This window comes from Eptesicus fuscus, chromosome 16 (genome assembly GCF_027574615.1).
Source record: "Eptesicus fuscus isolate TK198812 chromosome 16, DD_ASM_mEF_20220401, whole genome shotgun sequence".
NCBI classification, from domain to species: Eukaryota; Metazoa; Chordata; class Mammalia; order Chiroptera; family Vespertilionidae; genus Eptesicus; species Eptesicus fuscus.
In genome coordinates this window covers 29977986-30004447 of record NC_072488.1, presented here as the reverse complement: position 1 = coordinate 30004447, position 26462 = coordinate 29977986, and the positions used below count along the sequence as shown (strand labels likewise).

At 36.0% G+C, this 26462-nt stretch overlaps 1 protein-coding gene across 4 annotated transcripts in view; it reads left to right on the top strand.

The window, feature by feature from the left end:
• PSME4 (proteasome activator subunit 4) overlaps positions 1-26462 on the top strand; it is an 86925-nt gene that overhangs the window by 14201 nt on the left and 46262 nt on the right. For all 4 annotated transcript variants that reach the window (XR_008558561.1, XM_008162133.3, XM_054728198.1 and 1 more), the window contains exons 2-13: positions 2896-3036; positions 3832-3948; positions 15364-15408; positions 17180-17329; positions 18526-18589; positions 19337-19411; positions 20587-20709; positions 21792-21884; positions 22464-22729; positions 23838-24024; positions 24762-24851; positions 26263-26327. Coding sequence is in view for 3 of the 4 variants with exons in the window: in XM_008162133.3 (XP_008160355.2) it covers positions 2896-3036; positions 3832-3948; positions 15364-15408; positions 17180-17329; positions 18526-18589; positions 19337-19411; positions 20587-20709; positions 21792-21884; positions 22464-22729; positions 23838-24024; positions 24762-24851; positions 26263-26327 (1416 nt within the window). In the remaining variant the exon portion in view is untranslated. The remainder of the gene's footprint in view (positions 1-2895; positions 3037-3831; positions 3949-15363; positions 15409-17179; positions 17330-18525; positions 18590-19336; positions 19412-20586; positions 20710-21791; positions 21885-22463; positions 22730-23837; positions 24025-24761; positions 24852-26262; positions 26328-26462) is intronic.

The window sequence follows — 26462 nt, the reverse complement described above, 5'->3', positions numbered from 1 at the left end:
AAAAAAGAAAAGGATCCATAAATACTTTTAAATGCTTTCAGTTAAAATATTTGAATTCTGGTGTGTGTGGGGTTTTTTTGTTTTGAGGAAATAACACTTAATGGTTTTTTTCTTTACAAATACTCGGAGAATCATGCAAGGCTACAGCCTTGCATGCAATTCCAGGCCACAAATCTGCACACTCCTTTGCAACTGGTCCTGTGAGGGCAGAACCTTTCATATCACCTTTATTGTTTACTCTGACCCCCTTATTTCTCTGGGGTGACTTTCCTTGTTGGATTACTACCCCTGAATATACTACATTCTTTCTGGCTTTGTAAATTTTCAAGTTAAAATTCCATTTTTTTGTCTTTTGAATGGAACTACCCCAAATAAAACATTTACTTAAGATTAAGTTTTATAATTACAAATAGTCTTAATGTCCCTCTGTAATGATGCTAATTTTACTTTATTGATGGATATAGATGGATTAGAAATCCAGTGACTGCCTTGAATAAAATTAACTGGTGAATGACAAAGCTTGTATTGAAAACCAATATTTTTAGCCTCTAGCCAAACTAATTCTTACAATCGTGTTGTATAATTTTATACTTTACTTTAAACTTCCTTGTAATGTGCAGTAAACTATCAAGATGTAGACTAGAAAAAACATTGACAGTATTGTAGATTTTCTTAAATAATTACTGTCCCTGGGATTCCACAGTCTTTCTTTATATAAGATTAAAAATTAAAACGTTTAAGCCCTCGCTGGTTTGGCTCAATGGATAAAGCGTTGGCCTGCAGACTAAAGGGTCCCAGGTTCGATTCCTGTCAAGGGCACAAGCCAGGGTTGCTTGCTTGGTCCCCAGTGGGGGGCCTGCAAGAGGCAGCCAATCACTGATTCTCTCATCATTGATATTTCTATCTCTCTCACCCTCTCCCTTTCTCTCTGAAATCAATAAAAAATATTTTAAAAGGAAACGTTTAAAAAAATAAAAAATTGAGCCAAGAGCCCCTTAATTATAAAAAAAAATTAAAATGTTTGATTAATACACTATAAGGTGGTTAGGAGGAAGCAGTTGAAAAGTGCTTTTGTATTACCTTTTACTGTTATTTCCCCCTCCCCTTTGTGGGAGGACAGTTTAATTAGTCCGTTCAAAAGTTCAGTCATGACTGTTACCAAGGTTTTTAAGTATTTTGAGGCATCTAATAGTAATTTTTTGTCCTAAAATATAACATGAAAATTAATTGGAAAAAGGAACGAACCTAAATATACAGAAAACCAACTGGAATAGTTTTTAAAATGAAGATTCTTAGTCTTCATTCTCAGTATTTTGTTTTTAAATTACCTTTTTTTGGAAATGGCTTTTTTTTTTTTTTCTTAAATCCTCGCTCTGGGATGTCCATTGATTTTTAGAGAGGGAAGAAGGGAGGAAAGAGAGAGAAATATTAATGTGAGACATAAACATCAATTGGTTGCCTCTCATGATTGTCCCGATTGAAGATCAAACCCACAACCTAGGTATATGCCTTGACCAGGAATCAAATGGGTGTGTGTGACATGGGTATATGTGCTCACGCTCCAACCAACAGCCACCTGGCCAGGCGAAAAGATTTTATTGCATATAATACTCCCAGTATTTTTAAGAAATGTTTTTACTGCTTTTTAGAGAGAGGAAGAGAGAGAGAGAAATAGAAACATCAATGACTTAAATATGTTTTTATTGATTTTTAGAGAGAAAGGAAGGGAGAAATAGAAACATGGATGAGGGAGAAACATCAATGGGCTGCCTCCACTTGCATGCCCCCTACTGAGGATCAAGCCTGCAACCTAGGCATGTGCCCAGGTGGGGGAGGAAGGGGCAGAGGCACTTTTTTTGAGGTAACTTATGACCAAAGGCAAGTTAAGACCATATAACAATAACAGCAATATTTTTTGTCCTTTTTTTTTGGGGGGGGGGGGCGGTTAATTCTCTCTGGAGGATATTTTTTCAACTAATTTTTAGAGAGAGTGGAAGGGTTGGGGGGGAGAGACAGATAGACATCCATGTGAGAGACATGGATTTGATCTATCAGTTGGTCGTGTGTGCCTCCTCCCCCCCAACATGCACCCTGACCCAGGGCTGGGGCTCGAACCTGCATACCAGATATGTGCCCTTGACTGGGAGTCGAACCCGAGACCCTTCTGTGCATGGGCTGATGCTCTAACCACTGAATAACTCCAGCCAGGGCAAGACAGCCATGTTTTTCATTGGTTATTAAATGTTGAGACTTGAAGCCTTTTGATAAAAAAATATTTATTTGGCAGTCTTAATGAAAATACAGAATAATTCTTTTCCTCATAACAAGAAGTAGATATAAAATGACTAACATCAAAGACATCTGGAACAGTTTTACAGTACATATTTTTTGTGACAAGAAAAGTATACATTTACTATCTTAACAACAATTGTATTGCAGTACAATATTGTTAACAACATGTACATTGTTATACAACGGATCTCTAGAACTTTTTTATCTTGTGTGACTCAAACTGTATACCCGTTGAACAACTCCGTTTTCCCTTTCATCCCTATCCCTGGCAACCATGATTCTACATTCTGTTTCTATGATTTTGGTTATTTTAAATACTACATATAGGTAGACTCCTGTAGTATTTATATTTATGATGGGCTTATTTCACTTTTTAGCATAATGTCCTCAAGGCTTATCTATGTTGTAGCATATGACAGAATTTCCTTCTTTTTAAAGGCTGAATAATATTTTGTTGTGTGTGCATACTACATTTTTAAATTCATTTATCTGTTGATGGATATTTATGTACCTTACACATGGCTGTTGTGAATACTGCTGCAAGGAACATGGATGTGTCACCATACCTATTTTTAAAGACTATATTGATTTTTTCTCTTGCAGATATATTCGACTTTATGGGAGAAAATTTAGCAAAGAAGATCATGTTCTTTTTGTCAAGTTATTGTATGAGCTGGTATCAATTCCAAAACTGGAAATCAGCATGATGCAGGGATTTGCTCGTCTCTTGATCAACTTGTTAAAGTAAGTCAATTTTTTTATGATTTTGGATTTTTTCCAAGATTTTAGGAAATTAAAACTTTATACATTTATTTACTTATTAACTATGTTTTTATTGATTTCAGAGAGGAAGGGAGAGGGGGGAGAGATAGAAACATCAATGATGAGAGAATCATTGATCAGCTGCCTTCTGCATGCCCCCTACTGGGGATCAAGCTGCAACTCAGGCATGTGCCCTTGACTGGAATCTAACCTGGGACCCGTCAGTCCGCAGGCCGATGCTCTGTCCACTAAGCCAAACAGGCTAGGGCAAGAACTTTATAAGTTTACATCATGTGTTAATTAACCTTTTAATTAAAATTCCATGAAGCTTTCTTTTCTCTAGCACACATTGAACTCTGTGTTGTCTGTTTTATTTATACTAATTATCTTTTCTTATATAGGTTTTAAGATCCTTGAGAATATAGGGATCATTTATTCTTCTGCTTATCCCAGGGCACCAATCACAATGCTGGAAACTTTAAGTGAAGACAGTTAGTGTAGAAAAATAGGAAATTCATCTATAATGATGGTAGCACAAACGTAAATGCCCTCTTTTACCAATTGCTCTTTGAGGTTTGAGCAGTAGCAAGAATCTGGTGCATTGCTCTTCCTACTACCTACTATATTATATTCTGCCAGCGGATTGCTGTGGGTGAGGAAAAGCAAAACCCACCGGGATGACAGCAGCATTTAACAATTGTCCTCCCTGAGTAGTATGTGTAATATATACACACCATTGCACACATTCATATGTATGTGTTTACCTTTCCTAATTAGGAAAAAGGAACTTCTTTCAAGAGATGATTTGGAGCTACCTTGGAGACCACTTTATGACATGGTGGAAAGAATATTATATTCCAAGACAGAGCACCTGGGATTAAATTGGTTTCCTAAGTAAGTATTTCCATTTAAAGAACTTCTTTGGGAGCACTGGAGGGCTTTTAGGGATTTGATCTAAGTTGAGAAATACTGGTAAGATATTGATGAGATAAGCTAGCACATGTACATTTTAATATACTCAGTTCTATGTAACTTAACTCCTAAATTAATTTTTGCCCTCTTTAAACTATATCTGAAGCTGTACTTAAGAATTTTCCGCCAAAATATTTCTAATAACTAACATCACCATAATGGCCAAAGAAAGCAAGAGGTTTTGTTTGAAATCTATTATCTTGTCATTAAAAGTAATCCATATTTGGCATTCTTCACAAAATAACCACATGTATTTTAATTCTTTAAGTAAAATGAATGTCTTAAGAAGAGGAGCTTTGCCTATTCCAGGGGGCACACACACCCAGTTGAAGAAGCATCAATTTTAGTTTGACTTTTCTGAGAGCACACACTATTCAATATACAGTCCCTAGTTTATGTTATTTTCTACTAGTGTTTAGGCATACTGAGATTATAAATCTCTGGCTGATTATAGCTTCTTGTACATGCATCATGACTCTTCCAGATCTCTAATTTTGGTATGTTTTGTTTTTATTCTGAATTAACTGCTCTTTTAGTTATTTTCCTTTTTCACTTTTATAAATTCTTTAATGATTCTTTAATGATCAATCTTCTTTAATGATCGATTTCTGTGGTTTTACTCTCAATCCTACACATGTTGACATTATCTTATTACTTCTTGTAGCCTCCCCAGTTCAGTTCACTTAATCTATGATTAATCCTCAGGCTTCACTTAAGTGAGCAGTCATTTTTGTAGAATTTTTTGAAAATCATGGCAGATGGCAGATTTTAAGAGCGTTTTGGGTAATAGGTAAGTAAGTAGTGAAATGATTTAAATGGAAAGAGTAAAAAAGAAAATGACATAGTTGATCCTGAACTTAGGCCCTAATTGGATTTTGGAGAGTGATCACAAATAGAGTGGTCAGAAGTCATTTATTTCCTGAAGATTTCATGTATTAAAACAAGGAAACCTATTTTTCAATCATAAAACTAGAAAATTCATCATGAAACTAAATGGTGCAATATTCAAATGTTTGTATAAATAATACGAAAACCCAAAGTTTAACATAAAAGCTGTGTTGTAAAGATTCCTTATGAGTTTTTGTTTGAAGGAGCATGCCATAGACTGGATTGGGTGTATTTAAAATACGAGCCCATTGAAGTTTGTACTAGAATCACCATTTCATAGATTTCAGGGACCTTTAAACTGTGTTCAAAATTAGCTCTCTTTCTGAGAATTTCCTGGCTGATTCTTTTTGGCTGTCTTTGAAAGTCTTTGGTAAATTAAGACAATTTCTTCTTCTTCAATAAGTCATTTCCTGCTTCTTCATAACCAAGTTCCACACTTTTTGCCCTAGCAGTTGTACCTGTGCAAAGGCAGCCACTTCCTTTCAGGTCCTGTGTGGCTGTTTTCCTGGAAGTGTTGTTAGAGCTTATCACTAAGTGTCAGTCAGTGCTTATAGTTCCTCCCTGATTCTTGATACTGTGCTTATTACCATGCCTTTCCCTGAAGCTTCACATCATCCTTGCCCCTGTGGAAACCACTTTCTTAAAAGTTTTACCATGCCTATTCTTGGTATCTTAAACATTTTGTCTCTGATGAAATTGTTGTTTGTTTAAAGCATTGATTCTCAACTCTAACAGACTCAGCATCCTCTTTTCTGTTTTGTAGTTAACTTTTAAATGAAATTTGTAAGTAGTATAACCTATCTATGCTCATTATCTACACTCAGTGACATAAATATAAATGTCTTCATCATAACCGCGCCCGGCTAGCTTAGTCGGTAGAGCATGAGACTCTTAAATGTCTTCATCATAGAAGAGAAATAATAGGAAAGTCATTTATTATGAAATAATACAGGGTGGGGTAAAAGTAGGTTTATAATTGTTTATATGGAAAATAATACAATAATAATAATAATAAAACACAAGTATGTGTTTCATATACTCAAAACTGTAAACCTACTTTTGCCCCACCCTATATGTTTGAAACATGTAGATTATTACACTAAAAGACACACTATGATATTCAGATTGTGCATCTACTTATGATGAGTTTGGATTTAAAAGAAAAAAGTTTAGAACATTTAGTATTCTGTATAAGAAGTACAAGAACTTGAAAGAATAGCATTATGAGTGGACATTAAAATAAAAGCTAGTGCCAGGATAAAGAATAACAAGATTTAATTAAGTATGATGGTAGAGAAAGGGAAATAACTTTCATTTCAGGCTACTGAACTGAGAAAAAAGCAAGTTCCTATTCTCACAGATCTGCTGGCCTTATTTGTAACTTAGTGTCATAATTTTCTGTTATGATGTTGGTGAAGTTATTTTGTATCAGGAGACATTGTTTTTAACCATTTCTACATGTGAGGAATTAAAGGCAAAGGATGAATTGGTAAAAGAAACATTAATATGTGAAGGCAGAGAGAATTTGTGCAGTAGACTTCTGGGGCTAATATCAGAGTAAGATTGAAAACTAACAAGCAATGCCAAAATAAATAAATAATGTCAATATATAATTTTTACAAGATAAATTGCCCTTTGTGCCATATGAAAAAGGTTTACAATAATTTACAGCATTTTAACAAAAAGTTATCAATGAAATTCTACATCCTTGTGTTTTGTGTGTCTGATTGCCAAGGTAATGATACTTAGTATTCGAAGACTGTTAAAACAGCCAATGTAATGATACTTTATTCTAAGAACATATTTGTATGCAACAGCTACACAATGGTATTGACAAATCAGGTGTTGCAATTGGAATTGCCACAGTGGTGTGACCCTCCCTCCCTCCCTCCCTTCCTTCCTTTTGTTAGGAATAATGAATAACCCCTTATAAAAATTTCAACAAAACAAAATAGTACAGCCTTGTTCAGTTTACAATGGTTGTATTCCCAGAAGAACCAGTTTTCATTAAAACTGTGCAAAAAATACTAAATGTTTAAAGCAGTGAACTTTTAGGTAGGACATTTGAAGGTCTTGCACCAATTTTTTGTCATGTCTGGCCATTCCATGAATTGCAGGATATCTAATATACTTGGGTTCTGCACCGATAATCGTGATAATTAAAAGTGCCCCATGCATTTCCCAAATGCTCCCTTAATATGGTTAAAGGGCCTGGGTTTGCCACCTCTTATCTTCTATCCAGACAATCAAAAGTTTTCTGCTTCATTAATCAGTCCCTCCTCTTTTCTTATCACTGGTCCAGTACTCTTTGCTTTCTCTTTTCCTGTTTTTAAATCTCTAAGGCACTGGTTTTCTAGTATCCAAATCATTATGTGTTTTTTTCCTGTGTTGGGTTTATTAGGTAAAATAAAAATCCTTCCCTATATGTCTCTTGACTAAAATTGATGCTGTAGGCAGATGAATGAGACATACTGGTCCAGTGGCTTGGACTACTCATACACAAGTGAACCTCCACTAAACAGCACACGTTGTGAAATGGAGCTCTATTGCTGCATCCCCTTTTTAAAATGGTAATGTGTTCCAATTTGAAGGGGTCAGAAAGAATACTGGGTGGTTGATTGTTGTATGTGCCCTGACCCAGGATCCAACCCGTAGCCTTGGTATATCAGGACAATGCTCCAGTCTAACCAGCTGAGATGCCCAGCTAGGGCCACACTTAGCCTTGATTTTAAAATCAGAGGAACCTGTTTCTTTAAGCAGAAAGGTTAGAGAACAGTGGAGAAGTTATATGATAGTACTTTTGCTTTCTGTTCCTCGGTCTACTGAATATCTAAGGGAGAATCATTTAAAACATTTAAAAATGTATTTTTCTACATAAGATGTATTTAGCACACGAGTATAGCAAGTGTTTATAGTCAAGGAATAAAATTAAGAGTTTACAAACACTTTATTACGGAAAATTTCTTAAAGAGCCCTTTAATACGGCATATTTTTGAAATTGGTATTTTGAGTATTTTCACCTTAGATGTGTTCTGACACATTTTGAAACAGTTTTGTCAGCTGGCTGCATGTGTTCTTACTAATTTTAGAATACTGTTTTTATAATCAAAAGTGAAAGGTTGCTTCACTTGTTAACTGTTTGTCTTTCAAGTCTTAAACTCATGGCCTTAATGTGTTTACCATTGAAACCACTGCTTTCAAACAAGTTTTATTGTTTGGAGCAAGGATTATTAAATTTCTCCTTTCCCTTCTTCTTTTCCCTTATCTTCCTTCCTCATTCTGTCTTTCTGTCTTTTGCTTCAGGGACAAAGACCCTTTTCATTCTTATCTGTTGGTACTTTCTAATGGAGAAACAATGTAGGTTTAAAAAAATATATGTATACGCACACACACACACACAGTAGAAAGATCAACATTGGAAAAGAGCTAGGTAGTTGTGAACTTATACTTGCAACATAAAAATTGCTTCTTGTTTACTTCATAAAAGAAGCATTTGAATCTTAATTGGCATGGTTTTATTTCACAAAACAAAGTTCCATATGCTTAATTGGAGTAGCATATTGCGAGTTACAAATGTAGGCAGCACACACTAAGGAAGGGTATTGCTACTAACAAAATATGAGGGTGATTATGCATAGATTAGCTTTTACAAAATGGGCATGGGCAATTCATATTTGGATTATGTATGTAAATTTGTTTAGTCTTATCACTACAGGTTTTCAGAGTTGTTTGGTGTTAAAAGGATTTGTATATTTGTATCATGAGTAGTTTGGGCCTGTATAACTCATTTTTTTACATTTTAAAAATATTTTTTAAGTATATCTATTTTTCTTTTAGGTATATTGTTCTAAGGCAGTGGTTCTTAACCTTCCTAATGCCGCGACCCTTTAATACAGTTCCTCATGTTGTGGTGACCCCCAACCATAAAATTATTTTTGTTGCTACTTCATAACTGTAATTTTGCTACTGTTATGAATCGTAAATATCTGTTTTCCGATGGTCTTAGGCAACCCTGCTAGCCGTTCTCAACCTGTGGGCTGTGACCCACAGGTTGAGAACACTGCTGTAGAGCCTAAGACCATCGGAAAACACAGATACTTACATTACGATTCATAACAGTAGCAAAATGATTTTTAACACAGTATTTGAGGATCATTTTACGTGCTTTTAAAGAAGTTCTACTTTAACTTTATTTGGAAATTAGCGACTAGGTGGCTGATTTTTATTAATGACTATGATCATGTTTCATCTAAAAGTTGTCTTTGTGGCCCTGGCTGGATAGTACAGTTGGTTAGAGCAGCGTCCCAATATGCCAAGGTTGTGGATTCAGTCCCCGGTCAGGAGACATACAAGAGTCAACCAATGAATGCATAAATATGTGGAACAAATCAATGTTTTTCTCTATCCCCAGTCCTCTCCTCTCTCTCTCTAAAATCAACTTTAAAAAAAAAAAATGAAAAGTTGTCTATGCTGCAGTGATCTCTTCTTGGAAAGCAATTAGAGGAAGGGAGAGTGATAGAGAGTTAGAAACATTGATCAGCTGCCTCCTGCACACTCCCTACTGGGTGGGGATGTGCTTGCAACCTTCACCTGAATCGAACCTGGTACATGCCCTTCACCTGAATCGAACCTGGGACCCTTCAGTCTACAGGCCGGTGGTCTCTTCACTGAGCCAAACCGGTTAGGGCATGTCACAGCAGTTTTGCATGCTCCTTTTTACACAGTGGTCAGGATTAGGAAAACTTTTCTTTTTTAGCTAGGTGTTGGTTTGCTTTTTAAGATTTTTTTTTTTAATTGATTTTTAAAGAGAGAGAGAAACATCGATGTGAGAGTGAGACATTGATCAGCTGCTTCCTGCATGCTCCCTACTGGGGATGGAGCCCGCAACCCAGGCATTTGTCCTGACCCGGAACAGAACCAGCGACTTTTTGGTGCTCTGGTGTCATACCGGCCAGAGCCAATTTCTTAACACTTGGCATAGAGGCATACTTTTAAAAAAAAAAGTGATTATAATGGAAAATCAATGTCAATGCTACATCATTGACGATGATGTTACACTTTATTTATATACATTTGTTATGGTAAAATTATCTTGACCCCAATTTCTGTGAAGTGGCTGTGAAAAATGACTACTTGCTGATTTACTAAGCAATATTAGATTTTTTTTTATTTAAAATTTTTTTTATTAATTTGGGAGAGGGAGAGAGAGAGAGAATATCAATAATGAGAGAGAATCATCAATCTGCTACCTCCTGCATGCCCCCTACCTGTGGATCAAGGCCGCATTTGCCCTGACCGGGAATTGAACTGTGACCTCATGATTCATAGGTCAATGCTCAACCACTGATCCATACCCGTTGGGCTATTAGATCTTAAAAGATTAGATATGAGATGGAAAGTGTTGACTGATTGATGGTGAACTTATTTAGATTTAGAGAAAGCAGGTAAAATTGAGTTATTGTAAATTAAATGTTAAGTACATTCTTAAGGAAAAAAATACTGTATAAGCAATTACCATTAAATTATAAGTAACTTAAGGCAGAGAGGTATATAGAATATACCAAGATTATGGTTTCCCTTGTTTTTAGTTGAAAACCAAATATGACTATTCTAAAGTTAAATTTTAGTTCAAGAATTGTCAAGTGACACTGAAAATACTTCTAGCTATGGGCATTCCACCTCACCCTCATCTTGAACATATCATTTGCTGTACATTTCTTTGGATTCAAAGTGAATATTGTCCCAATAGTTAGGTAAGGGAGGAGGTAGGAAGAGAAATATTTAGGTTTGTAGAAGTGCACTCTCTTAGTAATTAGATTAGCTGGAGACCAAATCTTCTGGTTTTCCTTGGGCCTCCCTGCTCCATCCATCTATATATTTAAAAGCCTAAGTGACCATTCGACTGGCCGACCGGCCAAGCTGTGATGCGCACTGACCACCAGGGGGCAGACGCTTAACACAGGAGCTGCCAAGCTTTGGTGACTTGGCTGCTGTGGTTCGTGGGTGACACACCTTGAACCAGAAAAGGAGGGAGCCTGATTCCAGGGCACATCACCCGAGAACTGCCCTCTCGCAAGCCAGGACCCCTCAGGGAATGTCGGAGAGCCGGTTTCGGCCCAGTCCCCATAGGCCAGGCTGAGGGACCCCACTAGTGCACGAATCCATGCACTGGGCCTTAGTATCTCATATTTGCTTTATTGATATCATCATAGGGATCATAAAGAATGTCGTCATAAGGTAATTGCAGCCCAGAGAGGAAAATTGACACACTCATTTGTTGAATCTGGGACAAGAGCTCAAGAACTAGGACAACAATTTACTTTCTGCCCTAATAAGTAGGGTGACCTCTGGAGAAGGAATTTCCTGTTTTGATATGATTTCCTAAATCATAAATTAATAGCTACCCAGAGGCAGGAGGATAGATATAAAAACAAAATGAGCACAAAAGTTATTATTTTTTAAATAAGTTTTATTTATTTCAGAGAGGAAGGGAGAGGAAGAGAGAGAGATAGAACATCAGTGATGAAAGAGAACCATTGATTGGCTGCCTCCTGCCCAAAACCCCGGGCATGTGCTCTGACCGGGAATCAAACCAGTGACCTCTTGGCTCCTGGGTTGATGCTCAACTGCTGAGCCATACCAGCTGGGCCAAAAATTAATTCTTAAGGAAATTGAAAATATAAATTATTTTGGCTATGTATGAAATAATTATTGTTATCATTTATTGTGATTAATTCTGGGCCAGATAGCTGCTTTCTTTATGTTACATCATTTAATTTTTACAATAGCCTTATGAGAGGTAGGTATTGTTGCTCTTATAGGAAAAACTGAGGCTATAATATTATACTAGTACATAGCAGAACTGGTATTCAAATTCAGATGTGTCTGACTCTAAGCCAAGCTGTGAACCACACTACATGATATATTAGGGCTTTCTTTTCAACTTAACATCCTATCTAATAAAAAAGTAATATGCAAATTAACCATCACTCCACTACACCCACCAGCCATGCCCACCAGCCAATCAGAGCGAGTATTCAAATTAACCCCAACCAAGATGGCTGTGGCCACAGAGAGCAGGAGGGAGGCTTGGGTTTCCCTGGCAATGGAGGAAGCCAAGCTTTCCACACACTCTGGTGGGCCCAGGCCTCCACTCAAGGGTACAAAATTTCAATTATAGAAGGTAAATAAATTCCAACAGAAATGGCGGCAGCCACTGAGCTGGAAGAGCAGGAGGCTAGGGTTGCCCCAGGCAATGGAGGAAGCCAAGCTTCTGCAGCCCTGGCCAGCTCAGGCCTTCACTCCAGGTTACAAAGTTTCAATTGTAGAAGACAAATTCCAGATACTAGGGCCTCCGCTTGGGTTGCCAGGGGGCGTGGCTGGCCTGCAAACCACCATAGGCCCCTCGCCCAGGCCGCCCCACGCCCCAAGGGAACCCCCACCCTGATCCGAGACACCCTTCAGGGCAAACCAGCTGGCCTCCACCCATGCACCAGGCCTCTATTCTATCCAATAAAAGAGTAATATGCAGATTGACCGTCACTCCAACACTAGATGGCTGCCCCCATGTGGTCAAAGATCCTGCCCCCACGTGGACACAAATGGCCACCACAAGATGACCAGCAGAGGGGGGCAGTTGGGAGGGACCAGGCCTGCAAGGGAGGGCAGTTGTGGGCGATCAGGCAAGCAGGGGAGAGCAGTTGGGAGGCACCAGGCCTGCAAGGGAGGGCAGTTGGGGGCGATCAACCCTGCAGGGGAGGGAAGTTAGGTGTGACCAGGCCGGTAGAGGAGGGAAGTTGGGGGCAAACAGGCTGGCAGGGGAACAGTTAGACATCAATCAGGCTGGCATGGGAGTGGTTAGGGGGTGATCAGGCTGGCAGGCAGAAGCGGTTAGGGGCAATCAGGAAGGCAGGCAGGTGAGCATTTGGGAGCCAGCAGTCCTGGATTGTGAGAGGGATGTCTTAAACGGTGGGATCGGGCCTAAACGGGCAGTCGGACATCCCTCGAGGGGTCCCAGATTGGAGAGGGTGCAGGCTGGGCTGAGGGACACCCCCCCCCTTGTGCATGAATTTTGTGCACTGGCCTCTAGTGCCTTTATAAGAGGAAATAGGGTATGAGAAACCCATTCAAAACTTAGTCCATCTATATGTAGATCCCTTCTGATTTAAAAAGAGAGTGTTTTTATTTGTTATCACTTTAGTATTGTAAATTTCCAGCAATTGGAAAAGTTTGTAGTGATAATTCACTCCCTCTAAAAATTAGTAAAACATAGTCTAGTAGCATCTAGCCTTAACCTTTTATTTTATTTTTAAACAGAAGCATTGTTTCCTTCATCTTGAGAGATTACAAGAATCACAAAAGGTCACTATACAGATATCACAGGTTAGAGAGATTGTACCCTTTTCTGGATAAAGAGCTTAAGTCCAACGGCACAGTCTTATATATAAGGAGGGGTTGAAATTTACTTTATTTAGATGAACTAAATCACATTCCCACATACCCTATTCCTCTTAGTGAATTGAGAGCTACCTCCTATTCTGAAGAGTGAAGGGAACTGGACAAAACATAGCTAGCTATGCAGCTTTTTATGACTTGCTTTCTAAAATTATTTCCCCCATTACATGAATGTTTGTAGTATATAAAAGTTACCAGTAAAAATAGCAGGTTTTCTGTGTTATACTCTCAAATGAGTTACCACAGAAACAATAAAATAAATGAAAAGTTATTATGAACACAAACTTCAGAAACTGTAGAAATTATAGATCTTCTGCTTATATCATTGGGCAGAAAGTTTACCCTTTTAGAATTTTCTTTTTTAAATATGTATAAGTTTATCTGATATTTATTTTGGAACAAGATGGCTCTTTAAACCTTGCTTATTAATTTGTTTCTAAATGTGATTCGTCAGTCCAAAGTAAAAGATCCAAAGATCTGTGCTCTTTATTTCCCTGATAGAAAATGTTTATTGAGCATTGTAAGTAAGTAAATAAATCAAGTATAAATATAGATGAACACATAGCCTTGTTATAAGTCTTTTGGCAGTGCCCAGAAGAAAAAAAAAATCACAGCCGTGGTCTTTAGGGAGATTTATTTATTTATCTCTTTATTTACTTATCAGAGAAGGGGGAGAGAGAGACATTGATGTGAGAGAAAAACATTGATCAGTTGCCTCCTGTATATGCACCCTGACCAGGGCCAGGGATTGAAGCCGCAAACTTTTGGTGTGTGGGCTGATGCTCCGACCAACTGAGCCATATCCAGCAGAGCTTGCTTAGCTTTTTTTATGAGGGAAGGTAGAATCTCTCTGATAATAAGAGGAAATACTCCATAATTGCTCACTAGCCATATGGTCATATTTTTATTTTCGGATTATGAATAGTAGTCTGGTTTCCTCTTCGGTTAATTGTTTTCTGAGTAGTTTTAAACTAAAGAGGATTTATATTGCTTCAAGTAATAAAATTAGTTTTCTCTCTTAGTTATATGATACATTGATTACTTGTTACAGAGTTTGGTTTATATTAGTCCTTGAAATTTCTTTGCAGATTAGTTCTTAAGCTTTCAGAGAAATTGGGTAGACTTCTGGATTTAAGAATTTCAAGAAGCTTATTGGGAAAGTGTCAGGTTGGAAGTACTGCCTGAAAGTTACCCTTCCCCCAGTAACTTTTTCCTTGAGATTTGGGGACTTGCTCTATTTTTATTTGTGCAAATCATACTATAAGTAGTCACACATTTATTTTAAAATTCCACTTCAAAATTACCTAATGCCCCTTTGCTTTATTTGCATTTGACCTTTTTTGACTGTGGTCCAGTTAATATTTTAAAATTTTCATTCTCTTCATGTGTGTTTAAACTATTAATAACACAGAAATGTTCATTATAAATTAATATACAAATATTTGTTTTCCATATTCACTTGAACAACCTACAAGTTGGAAAATAAGTTGCTGCTTTTAATGTTACTCAACCAATAAAGTGCCCTGGAGTGTTATAGAACTCTCATCAGTTGGTTAGAGAAAAGGAGTTTTGGCAGTTGCTGATAGGAGCACACCAAATTTTGTCTGCCATTTTGATATAAAAGCACTTGAATAAAAATTTAAAATTACTCTCTGAAGTTTTAAGCCACTGAGCATATTCCTTGATGTGTTGAGAAGTTTGGTCATTGCTGCCTACTTTGTAATGATTGAATATGATTTGTCCTTTTCCTACTTTTCTTCCCTTTTGTTTATAGCAGAGAATGAGCAAAGGAGGGCAAAGGAAAGAGTAGATTATGGAGTGTAGGTAGTTAATCCTTACACTTCTGTCTATATGAAAGAGGAGGATTAGCAATTGCATGTACACAGATAATATCTAAGTTTATGAGCATATCTAGAGAGTCTTCTTTTTATTAATTGAATTAGATGTGTTCTTAAAATACACTGAACTAATTTATCAAATGGCTTTCCCCCCCAGTTCTGTAGAAAATGTTCTCAAAACACTCGTGAAAAGCTGCCGACCGTAAGTAGCTCCTCAATTTATATAAAGCCTCATGTTGTTTCTGTGGGCCTTTCCCTGTCTTAAATTAAAGGTATAAATAGTTTCTGACCTTGTGATGATAGTCACTGACCTTGTGATGATAGTCAACATGTCATTTCCAACTCTTGAACTGAAATTTTCAGATTTAGTTTATAAATTTAGAAAATTTTAAATGGTGTATCAGACACCAACTATAAAATAAGAATGCCATAATTTACATATAATCACATTTGTTTTAAAGGTTATCCTAGGTTATTGTTACTTAGATAAAAAAAAACTTTTTCAAAATGGGCATTGTAGGGTAATTGCATTAAAATTGAGTGTAACAAGAAGGTGTGGTTCATACACTTTTTCTAGTGTGTTCTCTTTCAGTAGAATATTTGCCTTTAGCTTCCATATTCTCCTATTTAAATATAAATATGTATAGAATTTAGTATTAATTAATATTTGTCCAGTTCTTTGGACTTAAAAATATTTTCTGACTCTTGTTTATCACATTGTTCTGAGACTACTTATCCTACTATGGATACGGGGAACTCTTGAATGGAAATCCCTGTGTTTATTGTATGCTGTAATATGAGTTAAAGTTATTTCACAAATCAGATTGCTTATCTACTATACTCAGTCTTGGGCAATTGTATATTCAGGATATAAAATGTCTCCCTTTTAAGAGGCTTAAGTTGTAACTTGAGTCATAAGCCACCAATGAGCAATGTCATTTTGTACTAGGCAATTACTCTCTTGGCATATGTGTTTCCTCACTGGAAACTTAGTCATCGCTGGGGTATTTACTGGTTTTTAGGTTGTTGGGTAATTCATAGAGCACCCAAGCTTTTATTTTGGATCACCAGGCTAATAAATAGTTGACTCTGAAAAATTAGGAAGGGGAATTGATGTATGAAATCTTTGAAGGCAGATTATTTTCTGCATTTTTCTTTTAATTCTAACCTGTTTAACAATGCCCAACCATATAAATGTGTAGTAAGTTCAACAGAAATAGTATGAGAATGTAATTTTGTTTTCACATCAAGGAATGAAGTGTGATTCTAATTAATCCAAGTATATAAAATGTAATAGGATTTAATAATATGATGTGTAAATCTAATTTGAAAGGTTTTTTTTAACTTTTTGGCCATACCCAAATCAGAACTTCTCATATGCTTTTTGTTCTTCTAACCCCCTTAATAGGTATTTGGAAAATTATATCTGGGTCTTCTTCATCCCTTTACCCTCATTTTGTGTATGTGTGTGGGTACACACACACTCTTCCGATTTTGATTTTTAAATCTCTATCCCAAGGATGCCCCTGTCCATTTAATAGAATTGTACAACGTTAGACCCTGTAGCACCAGATCATCTAGTCCAGTCCTCTTCTCTATAGGAGGACTTTGTGGTCAGTGTGGATAAATGGTTTGGCCACATGTGCTGAGCAATTGATATTCTCTTTCTCACTTTAGTTCACTGTTATTCATTTTTTTATATAGACAAAATTTTTTTCTGTTGCTATTACATAGTACACAGGAAGAAAATATACAAACATGTTTAAATTTGTAGGTGATTTGAGTGACTTTGTGTTTTATCTGAGTTTTTTCAGCTTTTGTAGCATTTTTCTAAGTCCCCTAGACAAGAAGAAAATTTACCTTAATGTGTTTCTTATAAGCTAACATGCTCCTCCTCCTAATTTGTCAATCATGTATTCATGTTAGAGTTTTTAGCCAATGATCAGATACATGAAAACCTTCCTTTTTATTAGATATTTTCCAGCAGATTCGACAGCTGAGATGCTAGAAGAATGGCGGCCTTTAATGTGCCCTTTTGATGTAACAATGCAAAAGGCCATCACTTATTTTGAACTATTTCTTCCTACCTCCCTTCCTCCAGAATTGCATCATAAAGGTTTTAAGTAAGTATTTACATATCATGAGAAATTCTAGAAAATAGCAGGAAATACAGATAGAGGTAAACTAGTAAAGCAATAATAAGAAAAATTACCTAACTCAACCATTATGTTTATTATACTTGAAGTATGTGAAAGCTAAATCATTTAAATATGAGATTATAAATAGAGAATAATGCTTGTATGTCAAGCCAAATAGGATGAGGGCTTTAAGAGAGAAAGAGTATTACATTAAGAAAGGAAATGAAATATCAAGAGGCAGTGATAGAAATGTTAAATTGCATAGAGTTTTGAGGAAGGAAAAATGTTTTCCTAAAACTAGGTTTTAACCCTTATCACATGTAGTTTCTCTCCGTTTTTTTTTTATATATATATATACATGTAATCTCTTCTTTTTGTAGACTTTGCACGATTTTTAGGAACTTTTTAGAATGAAAAAAAATTTAGACTATACTTTTAAGAACAAAGAAAAGGTATGAAAAAAAAGACTGGAAGAATAATAGTAATTACCACTGTGTTATGGGTTCATACTTAGTTTCCCTCCCCCTCTCCCGTTTTCTGTAGTGAAATTTTTATTTCTTTTAAGTCAGAAATTTTGTGTATAGCTGAAAATTTAATTTAATAAGAATTCTAAAAACTTTTAATATCTTGGGCATTTTTAAAGATTTGTTTAACAATATTCTAACATTTTCTTGCCCCTATATTCTCCTCTATTTCTTCAATTTGAGATCATTTTCCCCACTGTAATTTAATTGCACTTAACACTTTGTGGCTAGTTTCTTTTGTGGCACATTTATTATAGTGCTAGGTAATGACGTAATTACTAATTGGGTTCTTAAAAACAAGAAAGTAAGGGAGAGTTATAAGAACAGGTAGTATTAAGAAAACATTTAATGAGGAAGGTGGGAAGAGGAAGGAGAAACTTGTAAATAGTGCTAGATAGGGTGGACAGTAATTACTTGAAAATGAAGTAGAAGTATTATGAGATTATTCTTTTTAGAATAAATACATTGGAAGTATAATATTCAGACAAAAATGGTCCTTTGTGACATTAAGTTTATAACTTTCAGTATTATTTTTTTCTAGGTTGTGTAGTTTTTAGTAAGAATAATAGATTAAAAAATACAAATACAAAGAAAATGGCTTTGAACCATTTTCTATAAGTCACTTGCTATTCATAACAAAATTTTTTTTTCCTTCAGACTTTGGTTTGATGAATTAATTGGCCTTTGGGTTTCAGTGCAAAATCTCCCACAGTGGGAGGGGGTGAGTATCCCATTTTTTCTCCTATACTTTTTAGTTTGGAAATGGTATATGAAATAATTTGATAAGTAACTTCAGTTCCCTAGAATTGGCTATTAGCAGTGTTGTAATCAGTTTTTAAAATTTTATTTGCTGTATTTTAACAGCAGTAGACATTTCTTTGTTTGATTTTATTAATATATTGAAGTATGCAAGTGTAATGGGAAATGCATGAAACTGTAAGACCCTGCTTGTTTCCTTTTGTATCCTCACTAGCACGGTGCTGGGCACAGAGTAGATGTTTACTGGATTAAAGTTTCTTTTTTTTTGTTTGCATTGTACATAATGCTATATTTTCCTATTCGTTTTATTTTTTTATTGTTATGTTTAAAATATATTTTTATTAATTCCAAAGAGAGAGAGAGAGAGGTAGAAACATCAATGATGAGAGAATCGTTGATCAACTGCCTACTGGGGATAGAGCCCACAACCCAGCATGTGCCCTGACGGGGAACCGAACTGTGACCCCGGTTCATAGGTCCATGCTCAACCACTGAGACACACCGGTCAGGCTGCTATTCATTTTAAATGGGTGACAAGAATCAGAACTTAAATTTTGAAATTTTAAAAAACTGAGTTATAGAATATATATTAAATCAAGTTATGCTAATACTGATTGCTGAAAAGAACAAATGAATGAGGAGTTTGACTGTGCCACTTAAAAACAGCAACAAATGTATTTACTTAATTTTCTTTTTTGTTTACTTTCAGCAACTAGTAAATCTCTTTGCACGATTGGCTACAGATAATATAGGGTACATAGATTGGGATCCATATGTACCAAAGGTAATTAAGAACATTTGAACATAAAACATACAATAGCATTGATAGCACTTTTATGTCATTAAGAAGAAGTATATTTTGTATGTTGATTCTTAACTTCACAATATATTTTAGGACATTAATAAAAACACAATTTACAGGGTAGATCCTTTATTTTCAAAAAGTAATTGGGTCATATCAAGATATCAAAAATATGTGATTTTTTGTCTTACGTATGTAGGAAATGAACTATAAGTTTTGAAATGAATAAAATAGAAAATACTAAGTATATTATTCAGGGTGTCATACATTCATACTTTGCAACAAATTTCGTGTATTATATTTAATTGCTATTCTAGTGTTCTCCACTTTTTAAATCACATTACCTATATATTTCCCTCGATTAAAAACTAGAGTTTCTCCAGGTGCATTGTTCTTAACATTGCATCCTCTGTATTGTTTCACCTGCAGCAGAATCACTTGTGGCACTTCAGGAGGGCTGGAATGGGACATCCAGGTGATTCTGAAGCACATAGTGAGAGTAGTGCAGAGCTGGGGACCAGCAGAAGGCAAATGCTCTGTATGTCTTTGCTTGTGCTGTCTTCCTCTGTTGCTGGTCAGTAGAAACTAAGGAGGAGAAGTAATTTTTCCCTACCTTTGGGCCCCCTATCTGTTAATAATAACAGATTTAAAACATAGATTTACTTATATTAGAATGTAATTACTAAATGACAGATTAAAATGCAAATTCTTGGGGAGGGGGCGGATATCAAGTCAGTGTTAAGAATCCGCCAGAAGATATTTCCATTTTGTGCATCCTTGGCATGGAATTAGAGCATAGGAAAATAATTTTTATGCATTTAGAGAGAGAGAAAGGAGTCAAAACATAGCATGTTTAACTTCAGGCATCTACCGTTTGCCTTTTTATGTTTTACTATCTCTCCTTTGTCTGTTTTTTTGGGTACATGGATATAACTGTATTATATCATGCCTCTGACCTCAGAGTGTCATTTTTAAAAGTTGTAGATATTTTCTATAATTTTTAAAGAATAAAGCAGAATACTAAGCAGTATGTAATTTGCTTCAAAACTGATCAAATGAGACCAAATCCAATATCACTAATATACAACATTTAAGTTATTTAAGCGAAGTTCTATAGTAACTGTACATATTTATTTTTAATTCTCTTTTTCTTAAAGATATTTACAAGAATTTTGAGAAGCTTGAACCTCCCAGTGGGAAGTAGTCAAGTGTTAGTCCCAAGATTTTTAACAAATGCTTATGATATAGGACATGCTGTAATATGGATCACCGCTATGATGGTTTGTAATACATTATATTTGTTTTATGTAGTTCATCCAAATTTTGTGTTAACCATACAAAAATATATATACAATCACATATGTCTATATAGTGGTTTAATTGGTCACTTGATTCTTGGATATTTTCAGGCCCAGAATGTATTCATAATGTACCATTTATTAATGTCTGTAACCAATGGGCGCTAAAAATAGAATCTGAGTTTAGAGTTTTGAGAAATTCAGAATGTCTAACAGTTTTACAGGCCAGGAACCAGACTCATAGATAAAAGGATTTTCTCAACGTCAAATTGAGGTCACAGGCACGTGGATATAATTGTTAGAATTTTTAAACTTTTGTTGATACTTTGCTGAGGAATTATGGTTTCTTAGTGGTTGTTCATTCTAGAGTGGGGAACAGGAACGTGGATTTCATTTCAGTAGGGAGACAGGCTCCTAATGTAACTGACATTCTACCTTAGGTCTGTGGTTTTTCTTGAAAGAAGATCACCTTGAGGCAGATAGGAGGTTTCTGCCTTTATCCCCAAGGCCGTTCAACTTGATAAGATGAATACTAGCTTTTTACCTTTTTTCCTCTAACTTATGTTGTTGTTTGGTTTGTTTGTTTTGACAATAGATTAAGAAATTTTTTTAGTCAAAATGTGATCACATATAACAGGTTTAATCATTTGAACATTTACATTTAGAAGTAATAAAATATTTTAATGCATTTATGTAAATCTTACATCTTCATTTCCTGCAATGAGAAATTCACTTCTTAAATCATTTAAGGAATGTTTTGATGCTTGATTTTACCACTCTTGATTATTCTACGATGATAATCTTCATGATAGAAGCTATTTGATTGCACAAGAGTAAACGATACTGTTATCCTAAATTGAAAAAGAATATCTTTTCAATTTTTAAATTTTTTTTCAGTAAGTTGCCCTTATTTTTAATAGAATGTTTTGAATCAATATGTATGAAGTTCATTGGGGAATGGTTTTTCACTCCTATTCAGAGGTAGAATTGATTTTTGTCATCAGGATGAAAATAAACCCGAGTATAATGGGATTACTGTTCTTTTTACTCTTATATCTGAACAGGGTGGACCAAGTAAACTAGTGCAAAAGCACTTGACTGGTTTGTTTAACAGCATCACATCTTTTTACCATCCTTCAAATAATGGGCGCTGGCTGGTGAGTATGTTCATTCTTCACTCTAGGTTTTGGAATTTTTTGAGATATGGCCACATGTAACTATTACATGTTAGGTAACCTGTACTGTGTTTTCTGTCCTTCATATCATCTTTGGCTATATGTAAATGATTACATTCAAATTAAGTTACTAAGTTCATAGAACATATCTAAGTAAACTAAGGTAATACTGGTGTGATAACTAGTGACAAAATGCTACATTCTGGCAGCAAAATAGTAACAAAAATGCCACCAAAGCATGGAATGATCTTTTCAGTTTTATTTGTTTGTCACTTTGTGTGTGTTTTTTTTTTGTTTTGTTTTTAAATTTTCTGTTAAAATGGAAGGTTAACGTGGTGCTGGAAGTTAAAGCAGAAATTTGAAATATATTTGTATTGAACATTATCAATATTTAATTGGCTAGAGTATTCTATTCTGTCTAGATATACTATGCAGGTCTTTGTAATAAAAGTATTAGAGCTGTTATCTTAAAAATCTTTACTTAGTGAGGGTATAGAGGAACTATGAATGTCTATCTGTGAGATGGAACCTACCGTGGACTTTTTGCTTCTGTTTCCCCAGAACAAGTTAATGAAACTACTTCAGCGGTTGCCAAACAGTGTTGTTCGAAGATTGCATCGTGAAAGATACAAGAAGCCTTCTTGGTTAACTCCTGTGCCTGATAGCCACAAGCTTACTGATCAAGATGTTACAGACTTTGTACAATGCATTATTCAACCTGTCCTCTTGGCTATGTTTAGCAAAACTGGTAGTTTAGAAGCAGCCCAGGCTCTGCAGAACCTTGCACTCATGAGACCTGAGTTAGTAATACCCCCGGTACTTGAAAGGTAAGTGTAGCTTTACATGCTTGTTGAAGCCTCAGCAGTGGCTACAGTTATTCTGATTATCTCTTCCCTCTCCTCTTCTGTTCTGTTTGCTTTGCTTTTCTGTGGGGTCTGTATTGCTATCGTGTGCTTACATCTGTTCCTGGAGGAGAAGCAAAGACATTTTAACCTAATGATTTATGACTTCATAAAGGTTTATTTGAGAGAAAATGCAATTGACACAACATGGATAAAATAAGTATTTTATATTATTTGCACATTTTAGTTATTCAAGTGCTTATAAATTGAGCTCTGGCTATTTTTTTCATCAGAATGCGAGGGTCACAATGTATTGAGAATATGGCAGTAAAAGTGGTTTTGGATTTCTGTTATTAAAACCAGTGAGACAGAAAAAATTGCATTGTCTTTATTGTTTTCATATATTGTATAATCTTAGATGTGTTGTTTCCACAGGGTAGACCTTATTGCATTCATTTTGTTTCTTCTGTTGAACTAGTAACAAAATAGTTCTCCATTAGCTGAATCACTGTCACAATGTAGACCTGATGTGCTTCCCAAGACAGAGCTACTCCGAGTTGTGTTGAGAGTGGGTTACTTCAGCTTTCTGTTATTCCTCTGCTGCCTGAACTTGAGCTTTATGATTTCTCTCTAAATACCTTTGTCAAACGTGGAAGAAGATCAGTTTTTAGGTCCCAACAGGATCTAACTGTTTGAGTTCCTTAAAACTCAGATTTATCCTAGGTTCTTAGTGGGAAGAGCAGAGTAGTTTGTTATTCCTGAATTCTAATAAACATTGACCATTAGATTAGATACAATCCTATTGGAATGTGGAAGTGGATTAAGATGGTTGAAATAATGCAGAATCTACCAGTTTATGTTCCTTTTCACTGGAATTTGCATGGAGAAAGGTGGAAAGATGGCAGGAGATTGGGGAAACATATACCTTTATTTGTGTGATTCAGTTAACCTTTGAGAGCATATATTCACTGAAAATATTTTGCTAGCTACAAACTTGTAAGCCAAAATGCAGTTTATGAATTTATTATACTTAATGTATGATGTATGGTTATCTGTGATGGAAATTTTTTAAAATTCTGTTTTCAAACTGTAGAACATATCCTGCACTAGAGACTTTAACAGAACCTCACCAGCTCACAGCTACTTTAAGCTGTGTAATTGGAGTAGCCCGCAGTTTGGTATCAGGGGGCAAATGGTTTCCTGAAGGTCCAACACATATGCTACCTCTGTTGATGAGAGCACTGCCTGGGGTGGATCCAAATGACTTTAGTAAATGCATGGTGAGCATATTTATGATTCTGTTTGTATCTAAGTTATAACTGTATAAGTGGACATCCTGTTAATTTTTTTCAAATACTCTTAGGACATGGTTCAATGTAAAATTTGTTAATGATAACAATTATATCTATAGATGCCCAAGTTTAGGTCTGTGGATGGTTTGTTGATATGTATAATGTATTCCTTCATAAGTAACTTGCTGTAACCTATATTCATTTACTGATCATTTAATGTTTTAAAGCTTATTATATATTTACTATTTTCCTTAAGCAGTGACATTAAAAAACATGTGGTCATTTGCACTTAACTTCATCTACACTGGTGACAAGGGGGCAGGATACACATTACTAAGTGTAAACTGCCAGATACTGGCTATTCATACCTGTCCTGACATTGCTCCTCTTCCCTGGTCTCTAGCTTCTGCACCAGCATTTACTGTTTACTCTTAGTTATGGTTACATTTTAGGAGGGAGGCAAGGTAACTTCTCAGTGACAGAAGGTTGGAGAACTTTATGCTTAAACCTAAATAAATAGCTATGTGAAAATAAATGTAGTATAATTTCATTACTAAAGTAACAGCTAGTTCATTTTGAGGAACCTTTAAAAGTTCACTTCTAAGTAAAATCTTTCAGAAAGATTGTAGGATTCCCTGAAGATTATTTATTTGGGTAGATTACAATATGCTTGTGTTTTGAACTAGAATTATGTAAGTAATGTTAAATTTGTTGCATTTTCCCAGATTACATTCCAGTTTATAGCAACATTTTCCACTCTGGTGCCTTTAGTAGACTGTTCATCTGTACTCCAGGAGAGAGATGACCTCACAGAGGTAAGGATGCTTTCTGGTTGCAAAGGAATTGAGTTCTAACTTTTAATGTATATGCATAGCAATATTTGCTAGTTTAAAAGCAACTTTGGGCCTGGCTGGTGTGGGTCAGTGGTTGAACATTGACCTATGAACCAGGAGGTCATAGGTCTGTTTCCCTTCCTCTCTCTGAAATCAATAAAAATAACTTTTTTTAAAAAAACAACTTTGGATAGGTGCTAACAAATTAAGAATCTTGTGACTTCAATGATATAAATAGAGGGCCTTGACATCACTGCTGTTTTGACACCCAAGGGTATATTTCCATTTCTTTCTTTTTTTTTTTTTTTTGATATGTTTTTATTGATTTTAGAGAGGAAGGAAGAGGGAGAGAGAGATAGAAACATCCATGATGAGAGAGAATCATGGATCAGCTGCCTCCTGCAAGTACCCCACTGGGGATCGAGCCCACAACCTGGGCATGTGCCCTTGACCGGAATCGAACCTGGGACCTTTCAGTTCGTAGGCCAATGCTCTATCCACTGAGCCAAACCGACTGGGGCATATTTCCATTTCTTCGTTACTTTTAAAATGTTTTGTTAAGCAAAGACTGTTTTTTGTTTTTCCATTTTCTTATCCTATATAATAAAACGCTAATATTCAAATCTACCAAATGGCGGAACGACCGGTTGCTATGATGTGCACTGACCACCAGGGGTCAGACGCTCAATGCAGGAGCTGCCCCCTGGTGGTCAGTGCGCTTCCACAGGGGAGCGCTGCTCAGCCAGAATGGTGAGTGCAGCAGCGGTGGTGGGAGCCTCTCCTGTCTCCGCAGCAGCACTAGGCGGGCATCCTCTGAGGGGTCCTGGACTAGAGAAGGTGCAGGCCGGGCTGAAGGACCCCTCTCCCCCGCCAAGTGCACAAATGCGGTACACTGGGCCTCTAGTGTTAGTAATAAATCTGTTGAAATTAACATCTAATGACATTTTCTTTATCACTGTCTTGTTCTTTTATTTATTTTTAAAATATTTTTATTGATTTCAGAGAGAGAGACAGAAAGACAGACATTAATGATGAGAGAGAATCATTGATTGGTTGCCTCCCGCACACCCCCTACTGGAGATTGAGCCTGCAACCCAGGCATGTGCCCTGACTAGGAATATATAGTGACAGTTTGAAAAATGTAATTGATAATAAAAATGGCTGCTTGACTTCTGGGTTGGCCCTTATAAAATATGTTAATTCTTATTTTGGTTCCTGGGAAGTAGTAGATTGAGTTATTCTAAATTGACATGTGATAATGGTGCTGTATTTCACAGTATATAATATAAGAATTTAGTGTTATATCTATTTCGTAGACCATATTTGAGTTTTGTTAGTTCAAACGAGAAAAATAAAAAGCTACTTTTAATTGTTCTCCACATGAATGTTGTAGGTGGAACGAGAACTGTGTTCAGCCACGGCTGAATTTGAGGACTTTGTCTTACAGTTTATGGACAGGTGAGCATGTACCCCAGACCTACCCTTTATCTGAATTCAAAACAATGATTGTTCTGTCCCAGCAATTTTAGTCTCTCTCTGTATTGCAACTGCTATTTCACGACTACCCAAGGTGGTGCTTTTGAAGTTATAAAA